This window comes from Podarcis bocagei (assembly GCF_964188305.1).
Source record: "Podarcis bocagei genome assembly, chromosome: 5".
Classification (NCBI taxonomy): Eukaryota; Metazoa; Chordata; class Lepidosauria; order Squamata; family Lacertidae; genus Podarcis; species Podarcis bocagei.
The window spans coordinates 98057680-98073295 of NC_138129.1; the positions used below are offsets into that span (position 1 = coordinate 98057680).

At 43.8% G+C, this 15616-nt stretch overlaps 1 protein-coding gene across 1 annotated transcript in view; it reads right to left on the minus strand.

Annotated features, from left to right (window-relative positions):
- The window catches only part of PAPPA2 (pappalysin 2), a 126358-nt gene that overhangs the window by 30809 nt on the left and 79933 nt on the right, over positions 1-15616 (minus strand). The window contains exons 15-17 of the mRNA XM_081194270.1: positions 13439-13616; positions 13044-13257; positions 34-202 (exon numbers count right to left, since the gene is read on the minus strand). Of these exons, the coding sequence (XP_081050396.1) occupies positions 34-202; positions 13044-13257; positions 13439-13616 (561 nt within the window). The remainder of the gene's footprint in view (positions 1-33; positions 203-13043; positions 13258-13438; positions 13617-15616) is intronic.

Below are 15616 nucleotides of genomic sequence, written 5' to 3' on the forward strand. Positions count from 1 at the left end.
AGTAGATCAGCCACTATACTGAATGATCCTTACCTTCTTATTCTGTGGGCTGCAGCTGAGAACACATTGGCTGTCAAGCTCAAAGCCATTTGTGCAGTTGTATATCCCCTCAAAGACGGGTGGGGGAGGCTTACACAACACTGGAACACAGCTACCTTCTTCCCAGAAGCCACTTTCGAGACACTGAATATTCAGGAACTTTCTAGGAGGGGAATTAAAAACACAGGAAAAGGCTGGTTATGTCATTGCATAGTGTAGCACTATTTGGAGGGGGTGTCATTCTTTGTTTTAACCTTTGCAATAGAGAGTGGTGATCAACTGGCCAGCTGCTTAAAAACTGATTGCAAAGTACTTTACTTTGGGGGGAGGGAACTGAATCTGCCATCATATTTATAGCTGTTTGACTACAGAACAGGAAGCATGAAGTGTGACCTAAGGGAGAATAAAGCCAGAATATGTTTGAAAAGGGAGAAGCAAGTGTTGCTTTTAAGCAAATGGGAACAAAAGGACGAGTCAACAGAACAGAGGGGCAAAGCAACGGCACACATTTAAAGCACATAACTTCCCCCAAAGAAACCTAGGAGCTGTAGTTTCTTCCGCACAGAGCTATAATTCCCAGCAGCCTTAATGAACAACGGTTCCCACTATTCTTTAGGAAAAGTTGTATGCTCATATCCCTCAGGCTCCCTTCCCGTGGAAGCTTGTTCAGGAACATGAATTTGCCCTGTATCTTCCCCTGTGAAGACAGGTGCAAATAACTAGTTCTGTGATCTCCTTAAACATTCTTTGACTCCCTTTTCATCCAAAGCACAACCACCTCCCTTGCTAATCTCTTGCTATGTCAGATATGTCAGTTTGTCTTTTTATTGCTGGTCTTCATGTTTCTAGCAACGTGTTCCTCAAATTTAGCCTCTCTTATTGTCCACTTGCATTCCTTACGCCAAAGTTTTCGTGTGTTTTTTTGTTCTCACTTGGACAAGACTTCCATTCTCCAAAGGAAGCCTTTTTGGCTTAAATCACTTAGTTGATTGCTTTTAAGCACACAGGCACCCTCTTGGCCTTGGGGGTACCTTCCTTGGTCTGCGACCTACATTCTAGCTGAGCTTCTAATATTGTGTGGACAGGTGGAGTCCCCCAAACCCTGGGCGGCCCCCGTGTGGAATAACGACACAAGACAACGTGCTATGGGATTAAAATTGGCCACAACTTTATTATGTTTCAGATGTGGATAGACCTTGGCTCAGGCATTGGGCGTTTATCCCTCCCAGTCACCCGCTGGGGATCTGGGGAACATCAGGGTTATCTAGTGTGTGGGGGTGGGGGGTGGGCTGGCTCTGGAGAGCATATGTTCAAGCAGAGAGAGCCCGCCCCCGTTACGCCGCCATTGCAGGGGAGAGCAATGACAATCTCTAGGTGTATAGCCAAAGCCTCCCCTCATAGCAACCCCTTTAACGGGGAACCAACTGACAATTCCCAGGTAAGATCCTCCCCCTATTGTGTGGGCAGGGTGGTCCCTCCCCCTACCTGGCTTGGTCACCTTGGCAATGCCTCCCCAGGCAGGATTGGGCAACTGGCTGAGGTAGGCAGAGACCTCCAGGTATCTCACCTGGGGAAGGCAAAGCCAAGCCTGCGCTACTGGTTCCACATAGGGTCCAGGGGGCTGTGCGCAGCCACGCAAAGGGCGCCCCCCATTTAATGTGGGGAGCGGTCATTGTGGTTTTAAACAACTCCCAAGCATTTAGGAGAGATTTGACCCTCTTGACTTTGCCTTTCAACTTTCCTTTTAACAATACCCTCATTTTACAGAAGTTTCCTCTTTTGAAGTCAAATGCAACTTTATTTATTTATTTATTTACTTATTTTCCAGCTGTCAATCTGCGCACAGTTTGAACTTGATTACACTATGTTCACTGTTCAAATCAACAACACTTGCTTCAGGTCCCAAGTGCCACTTAAGATTATGTGGCATGTGATTCAATGCCGTCTGAAAATAGCAACAGTCTGAAAAAGCCCTGGGATTCCCATATCTCAACTCAGATTCTTAGGAACTACAGTATTTTTCCATGTATAAGAAGCCCCCACGTATAAGACGATCCCTGGTGTTTTTTTTAACCCTAAATTAGGAAATCAATATTCCCTTGCTGCCGCTGAGAGAGGAGGGCACGTTCTTGTTTGTTAACTGTATTCAGTTATGAAAACCACTGAAGGGAAGATGATATGCATCACATATTTAACTCAGAATATGTTAACATTTGAGGACATATGTGCCTTTCAAGCTGAATTGTTTTCCTTTAACTTGATTTTGGAAAAACTAGATAATTTGATTTTTATTTTAAATAAGCTGCCTGCAGTAAGTAATATATCAGAACAGGCTGAAAAAGTGCTGCCTGCTGAACATTTACAGATACAAGCTGCATAGCTCATCACCCCTTCCCAAGGCTCGGGATGAGAAGATCGGTTTATTTCCACTTCATGCCAATTCTACATGTGTTCATTCATTAAGTCCATTCTATATTGTTTCCACCATCTGTGATGTTTAAAAAATCCATTCCAAAAAGTATGTATTTTGTTCTAACATATTTCTTATATTTCTTTAACTCAACATATTTTATCCTAAAATGCAAATTTAAATGCATTCTGGCACATTTTTTGAGCAGTGTATTACAAGATTCAGGGACATACACAATCCAAAAGATAGTTATGTTCTGATCTGCACTTTAATCTGAGAAGTACAGATTAGGTCGGTTTAAATAGAAATCCCCATAAATCAAATTTCCAAGACCAAAAAACCTCAGAATTAATGAAAAGTAAAGGGAAGGTAAAGGGACCCCTGACCATTAGGTCCAGTCGTGACCGACTCTGGGGTTGCGCACTCATCTCGCTCTATAGGCCGAGGGAGCCGGCGTACAGCTTCCGGGTCATGTAGCCAGCATGACTAAACCACTTCTGGCGAAGCAGAGCAGCGCACGGAAACGCCGTTTACCTTCCCGCCAGAGCGGTACCTATTTATCTACTTGCACTTTGACGTGCTTTCGAACTGCTAGGTTGGCAGGATAATGAAAAGTAGATATATATAAATTCAAGACATCTTGGCAAATCTGCTTGTCTTGCATAATTTATACCAGTCACAGAATTCAGCTTTTGTCGTTCAGAATTTGAATTTGCACAGGTGCAGAATTCTTTAGCGTGGGGTGCATTGTTTATGTCCCCAGACATCCCAGTGGAGATGGTTCCTTGCCTGCTTGAGCCTCATGCTTCCTGAGAATATCTCATTCCCACAAAGAAGCCACTGCATCCTTCCCTACAAGGCCCCCTCTCGTATTTCTCTTCAAATCCTTTGAAATCATGCAGCCAGTTACTCTGTCCCTCTCCCTCCATCCACCTAAAACTCTGCAGCTTTGAGTCTTACAACAGAGCCTCAGTCAAGTCAGTCTCTCCAGGCCTTTTGTCATTTCTGTGGCTCATCTCTGAATTCTGTCCAGCTTGTCAAATACTTCTGGTAAAGAAAAGTGAAATTTCTGCCAGAAAATACACCAAGGGCATCAAGCGGTAATAAAATAATGCTGCTTAAGTCTGAACACTTTTCAAGAAGAAATATCTGTTGAATTTATCCTTGTCAATGACTAAAAGCAACTCAAAAACTTTCTGACCAGTTGGTTATGTTGGCCATCATCACTGATGATCAGCGACAACCCATTATTATTATTTAATAATAAAAGTATCCACTCGCTGAGCCAATTATAATGCACAGTTGATCATTTTTAAGAGCAATGAGAGCCACTCTCCAGTACCATAAAATTAGCTTTAATCAATCATTGGTAGCTTTATAACTATAAATTTAACGGGAGAGGAAGAGGTGGGAGAAGCTTCTCCAGAGGGAAAAAGCCTGTTTTCCTCTTAATTCTCAATAAGGCAGCTATTCCACCTAGTCTAGGCTGAGTAACTTATGAGCCACCAAGTCTAACACTGTCCATGAGTCATGTCTATGAGGAAGGAGATCCCTTGTGTCCCTTGTGGGTTGCCATACGTGGATGATAGGTCACAGGTTCAGAAGTCTGCTCCAGCCCCAGTCATTTCAGATGAGATGTAAATTGACTAGACCAGAAAACCAAACAGCTTCTGTTCTAGCCAATCAAGCCAAAAGGTTGTTTTCTGCTGCTCCAGAGAAGTGGACGCGGAGCAATGGATCCAAACTACAAGAAAGAAGATTCCACCTAAACATTAGGAAGAGCTTCCTGACAGTAAGAGCTGTTCGACAGTGGAATTTGCTGCCAAGGAGTGTGGTGGAGTCTCCTTCTTTGGAGGTCTTTAAGCAGAGGCTTGACAACCATATGTCAGGAGTGCTCTGATGGTGTTTCCTGCTTGGCAGGGGGTTGGACTCGATGGCCCTTGTGGTCTCTTCCAACTCTCTGATTCTATGATTCTAAGTAAAACCATACACATTTTCCACTTTGCAAAGGGGAAAAGGCTACTTAAGTCCACCTGGAAATGTGCAAAGATCCTTTCAAGTTTTACAGTTTTTAAAGATTTTCAGGTATGATTCCTGTAGTCACAGGCGCTATTCAACAGGCAGCCCCAACAGCAACTGCAACACATAGGGACGTGTCTTACAACGCTATTGGTCGTACATATGAGACTTGGCTTTTTGCAAATTCTGACTGAAGCGCTATAAAATTTCACCAAACTCTTTTGGCGTAAGAGACTGGAAGAACACGAACAATGAGAATATGTACTGCAAGCAGTGGAAATTCAAAGGTACTCTCTCCAAGATTCGGTTCCTTTCTGTGGGACCAGACTAACCCCTCCCCCACTCCTTTTTTAAGCAAAAAAGATGCCAGTACTCACCATGAAGTTGCCACACTTCTGAAATCTGGGGGGGAAAGGTGCTGATCCAGTGTACTCTTGAGTACCCCCAGAAAAAAAGCCCTAGCCCCAACAACTGGATCTAAGTTGGATCATTGGTACATTTACCAGATAGCATCCTTTCCATGCCCTCATAAACTTCAGGTATCTGAAGAAGTGTGCATGCACACGAAAGCTCATACCAATAACAAACTTAGTTGGTCTCAAAGGTGCTACTGGAAGGATATTTTTTTTATTTTGTTTCTCATAAACTTAGAAACTAATAAGAACATATTCAAATCCTTTCTTACATTGTGTTCTTATTCTCTACCCCCAATCCATCAAGCACATCAAGGGGCATGGGCATAGCCAGGATTTATTTAATGGGGGCAAGCTTTATGTTGGGGGGCGAGCGAACTGAGTTATCTTAGATTACTTGATTTAGGGGGGGACAGCTTCTCCCCGCCCCCCCCGGCTATGCCCATGTCAAGGGGGGGGAATCATTCTGAGTCAGGAAACTCAACTGTGGCTTGTTTTCTTGAACCAGGGGCTCTGGGAGTACTGGAGTGAAACCAGCTGCCACCTAAACTACCCAGTTGCAAGTATTGCGGACTCATCAGACTCAGAAAGTAGAGCTAGAGAAGTTCAAAACGTTCACTTTAAAACTTCTAAACCATGGGTCGGCAAACTAAGGTCCGGGGGCCAGATCCAGCCCAATCACCTTCTAAATCCGGCCCGCAGACGATCTGGGAATCGGCGTGTTTTTACATGAGTAGAATGCGTGCTTTTATTTAAAATGCATCTCTGGGTTATTTGTGGGATATAGGAATTCATTCATCCCTCCCCAAAAAATATAGTCTGGCCCTCCACAAGTTCTGAAGGACAATGGACCGGCCCCCTGCTGAAAAAGTTTGCTGACTCCTGTTCTAAACAGTCCCCCCCCCACACACACACCACAGGAATCTGATGCAGCCACTGGTTGGCACTGTTGTTCTTTCCCAGAGCTGCTTCCATACGAATGGAAACAGTGAATGGAAACCTAGCTCCCTAAGAAACTAGAAATGTGTTTCTACACTGGCTGATTTTAATGTACCATTGGATTTATTTTGGGTTTAAAATGTTTACAGCCTTACATTAATGCATCCTTATGCTTGTATTTTGTTTGCAGACTTGGTCCAGAAAAGCAGCTTAGAAATATTTCAACTTAAAATAATATAATGAACTCTGTTATATCTGAGATCCTAGCTGAATGTTACAAACATCATTAGAAAAATAAAAGGTAAGTAAAGATGCACTCATTGGCCGATTTCCAGGATGTGTCACTTTCTAATGTATTCGCTCTTTGTCCCATTAACAACCCACCCCACACACAGAGAGAGGGAGGGAGGGAGGGAGAATACTGCAATTAAGTGTTTATTTTGGAACATACTTTCTCTGAAAATAGGCATTGTAAATGCATTGTGATACTTATCTGTGCCAAGAACTGGATTACAACATTCAGAGAAAGGTGAAATCCAAAGGATAGCTGAATTCTGGTCTGCACATTAGTCTGAGCGGACAGATCAGGTAGTTTGCATTAGGCTTTGCAAGGATCAGATTCTTCAAGCATTCCTACATACCCTGCCACTGCCCCGTTTTAAATGAATCCCGGAATGCCTCATTTAAGTCTGGCACCCTGTCTTCTGGGATCGCTTTGGCAATCATCAAAGGGGCACCTCTCAGTGGCTGCAGAGAAGGAAGAGGCGGAGATCTTGCCTACAAGTGATGCTCATCATATGGAAAGTATCTACATGTAAGCCAGGCTCTGACTCTCAAGTATTCTGAAGCTCTGGAGCCCTAGAGCTGGAAAAATCTGGAGGGGGGTGGGGCACACAAGCGATCATATAGGGAGGAGCAGGGATTCTCCAGTTCAATCACACTTGTAGCCTTCTGAGTTCAATCTTCAGGTGCCTGCAAAATATACTTGTCCTTACCTAACCCTGAAACAGAGTGTTTGTGTCTGGAGAGAAGGGAGGGGAGTTAAGTACCTGTTCACATAGCCAGCTAAGCAGCCAGTTTACTGAGAGGTACTGGGAAAGGATGAAGCAAGAGGCGGGGGGAAGAGAGAGACTTTAAAAACTTGCTCTTAACCCTCCTTTGTAACAGAGCCACAACCACTTCTTCTGATCCTACAAAACTGACATTTATTTAGGATTAGCAGCGGAGCCAAAGCAAAAATTAAACAAAAAAAATCAAGGGTTTTAAAAAAATAATCCAACATTTAAAGGGCAAAATTTGAAAGCCTCGGGAAGACATATGAGGCACTGCAAGAGGTGTGTTTGATGTGAAGGCCTCAACATCAATCTTGAAAACATCACAATCCATACAGCAGGGTGACTGGCCCTCCCCCAAGTGTGTATTAGCAGTAGCCAGGTTTAGGTGCCAAGGAAGATGGCAATAAATTAGTCCAAAAGCTTCACATTATCTGCCAATGGCAGGAGATCCAAGGATTCCAAGCAGCAGAGCAGGAAAGAGTAGAGGTATTTACTGGTAAACTGGATGGAAACAAAACTGTAGCCTTAAGGGCCAGTATCCTTATCTCTCATGTTTTCTCAGTGAAGAGCAAAAACATCAAAACAGACACCTCTCGCTCTTCACTACGAGACAGATAAACACCTCTAGTCTACAGCAATATTCCCTTCCTTCGTGGTAGACTATGGGCCGAACTAGATAATGTATGAAATGCATGCAGAGCTGACCCAAGACGTTTTGGCACCTGAGGCGAAGCACAAAATGGTACCCTCATACCCACCAGGAAAGAAGGGGTGAATAAAGATCTACATCAGGAATAAGGGGTGAATCCCCGTGAATCCTGCCACCTGAAGCAGTCACCTCACTTTGTTTGCTAGGTGGGTCAGACCTGAATGCATGGATAAATTTCAGCATCTGTGGATCAGGATTGGGGTTGTGCTGTGAGGGTTTAAAAAAAACTTTCCTCCATGCAATAGGTCTGGGGTAAATCCCCCTCCCTTTTTATGTCAGGGCTGCAACACAGGGTGAGTTAAGTCATGTTAATACAGATTAGTTACCCTTAGAGTATATTTTTTAACCTCTATTTTGGTACTTTCAATGAAGGCAGCTAAGAGTATACAACTGCTAGACTTTTCTCAATGTTTGCTAATGACCAAATTATGATTATCAAGGGTATAATTGTGTATGTATGTTTCTGAAGTAAACTGCATTAAAAAAAATCTAACAAATTGTTTTGATGTCTGAATCCTAACTGACAAACCAGACTTTTTGCTTCATTTTAGATTTCAGCATTACCCTTCCGCAGAGCTGCTCCCAGGGCAGCTAACAGATGAGTAGAACCATGAAGATGTCCTGGGTTTGTAAAATTCTTCAGCAGGGTGGGAGTTCTGCCCACAAGCTTTGCTTACTATCTCTTCCTCCCTGAAGTTTTCTCTCGTTTTGGCTAGGAAGCAGGATATAAAAAGTTTTATACTGCTGCGTTTGTGGGAGTAGAGGACCCAAACTCCGCTCAGTTTCAAGCATTTTACATTTAGGTTTCTCTTACTGTGGAGTAAAGTGGAGTCTCGCCTGCTGCAACAGGAGGAGGGCTGGGCCAAGAGGAGCAGTGGCTGAATCTTCTCTTACAGCCCTGTTCATTTTTAAAGGTTTTCTGGGTGGCGCAGGATCCACCAACCCTTTCATGTGTTCAAAATAAATCTTGCAAACTGAGCAGGCTTACTCTGCAAGCACAAACATACACGAAGAAGATGATTTTCATAATTTAGCTGGAGTGCAGCTTGTTGAGTTTACAGGGCAAAGAATTTGGGTTTAGTTGGCACAGACACTGGAATTATTTTGGTGCAAAAATATGAACAGGGCTGCATACATTTCCAGTTAATGTTGGGTGGCCTGCAGCCAAGCTACACTCTTGATCATCCTAGCTCTATCCTCATTCACCCACAGTGGCCTTTCTGAAGAATTTCCAGGTCCCACCCTGCTGATTATTTCCATTTCCATTTCCCTTCCCCACATCCACCTCTTTCTACACTTTTTATGATCTAACTTCAAATCAACTGCAATGTTTGGATAATGTGGGACCTACTGGCGGGAGAGGGATATACCAAGAAAGGAAAACAGAGGGTGAGGATAAGATCAGCCTTTGGTGCAAAGGCATGGGTGTCTGTAGCTTGCTCATGTTCTTCTTCTTATTCAGCATGACCACTGCTCTGGGCTGGCATTATGTTCACTAGAATAAGTTCATCAATGGCAAATAACGGCTGGTATAAAGGATCCTCAAGTGACAATTTGTTTACCTACTTCCAGATTCACGTGCCTCTGGCTCTGAAAGATGAATGAACCTTGAATAGGATGTGATCCTGCAAACAATATTTTTTTTATTTGGTACATCTGAGTAGGAATCAAGATGGGAGGGGGAGGGGGATTATTGCTTTGTTTTTCTTCCTATTTTTATTACATAGTTTGTCTTTTTTATATTGTGATTTTATGTTGTGAGCCCATCAGGGTGCCATCTTCCTGGTTCATCCTCTCTCCTGGACAGAGGTCAGCCTAGCCAGTTCTCCATGCCCTGGCAACTTCCTGATTGGATTACTATGGTATGTTATATGTGAGGCTCTGTCTGAAGACGTTCCAAAAGCTTTAGTTGGTTAAGAACACAGCTGCCAGGATTTTGACAGGTGTAGCAAAATCAGATCATATCTTGTTAGTGTCAAAAGAGCTGGCTGCCTACTTCTGAATCTAATTCCAAATACTATTGACTTGTTAAATCTCTCTAAACAACTTGGGACCCAGGTATATTCCACACATTAATGTGCATACAGAAAAATCACATCTGAAGTGTTCATTTGCTATATAAGGTCACCATCTGGAAACATCCTTCCAGCGCAATCCAATGTCTACTAAGAAATAGGGTCAATTGAGTTTAATAGAGCTTATAAAGTAAGTATAGAATTGCAGACATAAAAGGCGGAGAATGAAGCAGGCTTACTGTGAACAGAAACTCAAATTTATGCCACAATGAAAGCCAAATTCTGCAAACTTGTCAAGATAGCAAGTAATGCAAATTTTACTCATGCACACACTATTTTGTAATTGTGAGCATTTTTTCTATCCAAAAACAATATTGTTAGGGGAAAAAATAAATGTTGTGTTTAGAGGGTAGAGTTCTACATTAAAAAAAGAAGCTGGAGAGGTTCAGTTTTGACATTTAAAAATGATGAAGGTTAGCATAAATTCACTTATGTACTATTTTAACTGTTTCCTTACCAAAGGCAGATTTTTCATTTGGATTGTAAAAAGGGGGTGGAGAGGGAAGGACTGGATTTTCATAGCACTGGAGGATAACAGAGCTGATTCCATGAGGTAGGACAGAAAAATCAAGGCTCGAGGGAAAGGAAGAGAGGATCTGTCTGTTTTGGCTTTGCGTGGTGAGGCCCCGTGACCACCCTGTTCCCTAAGGTGCAAATAACTAGACAACACACAGCATATTTAAAAAACTTGATTATTTAGAAAACTGAAAGCAATTAAATAATTGTGGAGTTGGAAGGGACCCTGTGGACCATCTCGTCCAACCCCCTGAAATGAAGGAAAAGGCAGCTGTCCCATGCAGGGATCGAACCTGCAACCTTGGCATTATCAGCACCACGCTCTAACCAACAGAGCTATCCAGGCTGACATGCTAGTGAGTTACAGATATGAAGGTTTGGCCATAGGCACTGAGGTAAGCAACTGCACATGTCACTCCTGCCCGCCCTCTGGGAGCCAGCAAGTAGGGGCTGCCCTACGACCTAGGTCAAATCAGGGCATCCCCCAAGCGGTCCCCATTGGTGGAGTGGCATGGCCCTAGCCCCCTAACCTTACCCGTGGAGGGGCAGGCTGAGGCTACAACCTCCCCTCCAAGCAAGACTAGGCTTACCCAATGGCTATCCACCTTACAAAGTTACAAAAATACACCCCGTTTAATTTGTATACAGCCCTTCATCCAAAGAGCCCAGAGTGGTTCACAACAGAAAAATGCAAAATAAGAATACAAAATACACAATGAAACAAAAATTAAAGCGAACGAATAACGCGCGCCACCTCACACAAACACTTTTAAAAGAGAAGCCATGGAATGTTAATCAGCCAAACGCCCGATTGAAGACAGACATTTTTGCCTGTCACCTAAAGATATGCAATCAAGGTACCAGAGGAACCTCTCTGAGGAGGGCATTCCACAAATGGGGAGCCACTGCAGGAAAGGCCCTTCTCTAGACCTCCCCTGGAGATTATGCCATAACGTTTTACTGGAAGTAAGTCTTGTTAATTAAAAGTCCTCTGCAACCTGGGCTGCATTAATAGGAGTATAGCATCTAGATCAAGGGAAGTAATAGTGCCACTGTATTCTGCTCTGGTCAGACCTCACCTGGAGTACTGTGTCCAGTTCTGGGCACCACAATTCAAGAAGGGCACTGACAAACTGGAACGTGTCCAGAGGAGGGCAACCAAAATGGTCAAAGGCCTGGAAACGTTGCCTTATGAGGAACGGCTAAGGGAGCTGGGCATGTTTAGCCTGGAGAAGAGGAGGTTAAGGGGTGATATGATAGCCATGTTCAAATATATAAAAGGATGTCACATAGAGGAGGGAGAAAGGTTGTTGGACTCGATGGCCCTTGTGGTCTCTTCCAACTCTATGATTCTATGATTCTAACCTTAAAGCTGCAAAATACTATGGACAAGTCCAAGAACAGCAATTCATTCATATATATATATATATATATATATATATATATATATATATATATATATATATATATATGCTTTCGTAGATTTTCACGGGTACAGGAATGTAGGTTTTGGTGTCTTCGGGTGTCTTCCCGTGTAAGAGTTGGGGTGTCTAGGCGACGTTTCGACGAGGTCTCACTCGTCATCTTCAGGCTGGTGCTTTCGGCTTCTTGTTACTAGCTCTGTTCTAGTAACAAGAAGCCGAAAGCACCAGCCTGAAGATGACGAGTGAGACCTCGTCGAAACGTCGCCTAGACACCCCAACTCTTACACGGGAAGACACCCGAAGACACCAAAACATATATATATATATATATATATATATATATATATATATATATATATATATATAGTAACAAGAAGCCGAAAGCACCAGCCTGAAGATGACGAGTGAGACCTCGTCGAAACGTCGCCTAGACACCCCAACTCTTACACGGGAAGATACCCGAAAACACCAAAACCTGCATTCCTGTACCCGTGAAAATCTACGAAAGCATATATATATATATATATATATATATATATATATATATAGTCAACTCATATATATGAATATCTCACTTTCTTACCTTTTCTGGAAGACCAGAAGTGACCCTGGGTTGTGTCAGTGTTAGCCATACTCAAGAGTAAAACCACTAAAGTTTATTTATTTCTTGTATGTATATCCCATCTTTCCTCCAAGGAGCTCACACGGAGCATACACGGTTCTCTTCCTCCCCATCACAACATTGCTATGAGCTGAGTTAGACTGAGCTCACTGTGACCGGACCAAGAACATCTAGCAAGTTTCATGGCTGAACAGGGATTTGAACCCTCCCCTCCCAGATCCTAGTCCAACGCTCTGGCCACTACACCACAGTGGCTCGCTGGCTACCACCCATTAATTTGAATGCATCTACTCTAAGTAGAACTTAGTTGGCTATGCACTGACTCACGAGACATCATCCCATAACTCTGGCTCTAAAGGACAGCCTTTTGGATTCTATCAGCTTTTAACTCCAATCCCTTGCAAGTCAAACAGCCTTATGGTGATTTCAATTACCGTACCAGCCATTCTAAACCTTCTCTGGGCTAAGTCATGGCTTATATTACCTTCCACCTCACTCTCTAGAGAAGGTCAGAGGCTGACCTTACTTTCTCCTGCTTCCACTCCTCCACCTTGCCTTCTGCACCTGTTCCTGGACGCCAACGTTGATTGACATTTTAGCCACGAAAGCTGACTTTCACAATACACTTGTATGCTTGGGGGAAATGCCAGATCTCCCAGCAGGAGCGGGACTGGCCACCATCAAACCCACTGGCCAAGTGCAAATACTCCAGTGGCAACATCAAATCCAGCAGGTGCTCTGGTAAGACTGAAGTGCAAATGCTAAGGTGAAAGAGGCAACAGGGGAAATAGCAAAGGGAGATAATATATTTCCTTTACTCACTTCCTGGGCTTCTCCTCTGTGGTTTCCGCCACGTGGTATCCAGGCTTACACTTGTAGCGGCAGACAGAGCCCACATCATGATTCCCTTGCAAGCAGCGGGGCACCAGCAGCTTAGCATTGGGAACCGGGCGCGGAGTCTCACATTCCAGTTTGCAGTAAGCTTCCGGGAGTGACCAGAGACCATCGTCCAGGCAGGTCAGCCACTGACTCATTCCTGACTCCGAGTAAGAGAGGGAGAGGGGGGTGAAGAGAGCGAGAGAGAGAGAAGGAAAGGGAAGGGAAGGAGAAGAAGCACCCACTCAGAATTATTTGCAAAGACAAGAGCATAACTTTCTGAAGCTCCAATGCACCATCAGAGCTGCCTAAGGGTCATCAAGCAAAGCTCATCAGCATACCTTGCAGCTTTGCTGGCTTGATACAGGAGAAGAAGCATCGCTTCATGTAGGTGGTCCCTTTAGGGCAAGAGAACTCTGCATACAGGACATGTGACTGGTCTGGAAACTGGCAGTCGATGGGGTCGCAAGTCACAGACCTGTCCCAACGCCCATAGTTACAGGTCAAGAGAATTTCTTTCTGAGGGGGGAAAGAGGGGAAAGGTTGCTGTGAATTTCTACTGATTGTCGCAAAACTGATACAGCAATCTAAGAGCTGTCCTTGGCTCAGGAATCAAGCCAGAGTCCAGATGGGAACCGCCAGGAGGTTGGCTTCTGCTTCTGGGCTGGCAGGTGCCTGGTCTTGGTTTACAGCACTGACAATTGGCAGATCATGAGAGCTGCTTCCCCAAACTGACCCACATCAGTCAAAACTCCAACGCAGTGCTAGTGGCAGGCGGAAGTGAGAATCGTGCCCTGACCTCAGGCTTGCAAATGATGGGAAGTGAAAAAGTGGTTGTCAGCTAATGTGTTGTTGTGGTGGTTGTTCTTTTACAAAATGAGTTAAACTAGGGTAATTCCCTCATTTCATACAACTGCAATTTTGCGTAATTCATGTCGATTTTGGTTGTGGAAAGCCCTGCCTCCCCAACCACCCCTCTGACTCCCAAGACATCAGAATGCTGTACACTCTCAGCATATTATCACGTTCAGGAGGTTCACATTAGAAACATTTTCTTGTTAAAATAGAATCATAACTGAAAGCTGAGATTTTACAAAGCCAGCTCTTCTCCCCACTTGCTGCAATTCTGGTAACGACCAGGAGTCTTCCTGCACCAGGCATTTAATTGGGGGGGGGGGTGAGACCTATGTCAAGAGTGCCAATCCCATTGTGCACTTCTGCCCTAACTTGCCTCACTTGTGATGCTAGCAGTGCCTCCTCCTCAGCAAGGCACAAGAGCAGGAGCCCTCAAGCAGTCTTTTCTGCCAATATGTTTCCTGCTTGAGTGCCAAACATGGAAATGCTAAACGAGGCAGGTTTATTTTGCTGGTGTGTGTGTGTGTGTAAAATTAAAGCAAAAAGGATACTTTGTTTCACCCGAGAACGCAGTGTGTGCAAGAGAGGACCCAGGGCCCAATCCAAATTGCATCTGCCCACATCTGGATTAACTGGAGAGTCATATGATGGAAGAGAGACCGAGCCACCCAGATAGAACCACCTAAGGCATGCATCTTTCCAAGCCACTGACAGGCCTTCATAAATTTTGATCAAGTATCTCTTTTAATTCTTTTCAGACTGGCTTCCTTTCCCAGTGATATCCGGACTGCCCTTTCAGTGGCAGGGACTAATTCAAAAGCCTTTAACAGCCTGAATAGCAACTATTTTGGTCAAAAGGCTATGCTAAAAGACAGCAGGGTTAGGCCACTGGTTGGCTGTATCTGTTACCCAAACCACACGCCATTTTTGCCTCTGGGTTGGAGATTTGAGGGTCAGTGACCCCCGCTTTCAGGGGCTGCATGTATCACCCCAGGGGTCTCTCAGTTGCTGAAACCAACAACAGATTGTAAATAAAATGTTAAGTTTTTCACATATGGGCAGCCACTTTTCCCGATGATGAACGAATGGCACGTGATGGCACAATTCCCAGTTTAGATGCTTGGGACAACCTGTTGAATTTGTGCATCTATCGTTCTTGTGATTTGATCTGAATAAAAATCAGTCAAAGAAGGAGGCAGCATCCATCACCGGTCATTTCCTGCTGGACCACATTAATGATCGTAATACTTAGTATCTATCTAACCCTTTAAAAGTATTTCATATGTTTTATTTCTATAATCTGTTGATAGGTCATTTTATTATCATCATCCCATTAATGCAAATTGGATAGCACCGTGGATAACAGAAAGTAGCTTGCCAAACCTATCTGGCAAGTTCACGAGAGAAGCAAATTATGAACCAGACACTTCCTACCTAGCTCCCAGCAAGGTTTCTTAGCTATTGTACTATAATGGGTCTATTAAACTCCTCAGAAAGCCCACTAGCTGACTCAGTGTTACATCAGAGATCAATTTGGCCTAAAACACGACTAGATTATGTGGCAAAAGAACCATAGTCTGGCACAAAGGAAACTGAAGTTTCTGCATTCAAAGTAAATTCTGCAAATAGTTATCATTTGCAGGAAGTTCATTTCTTTCCACCCC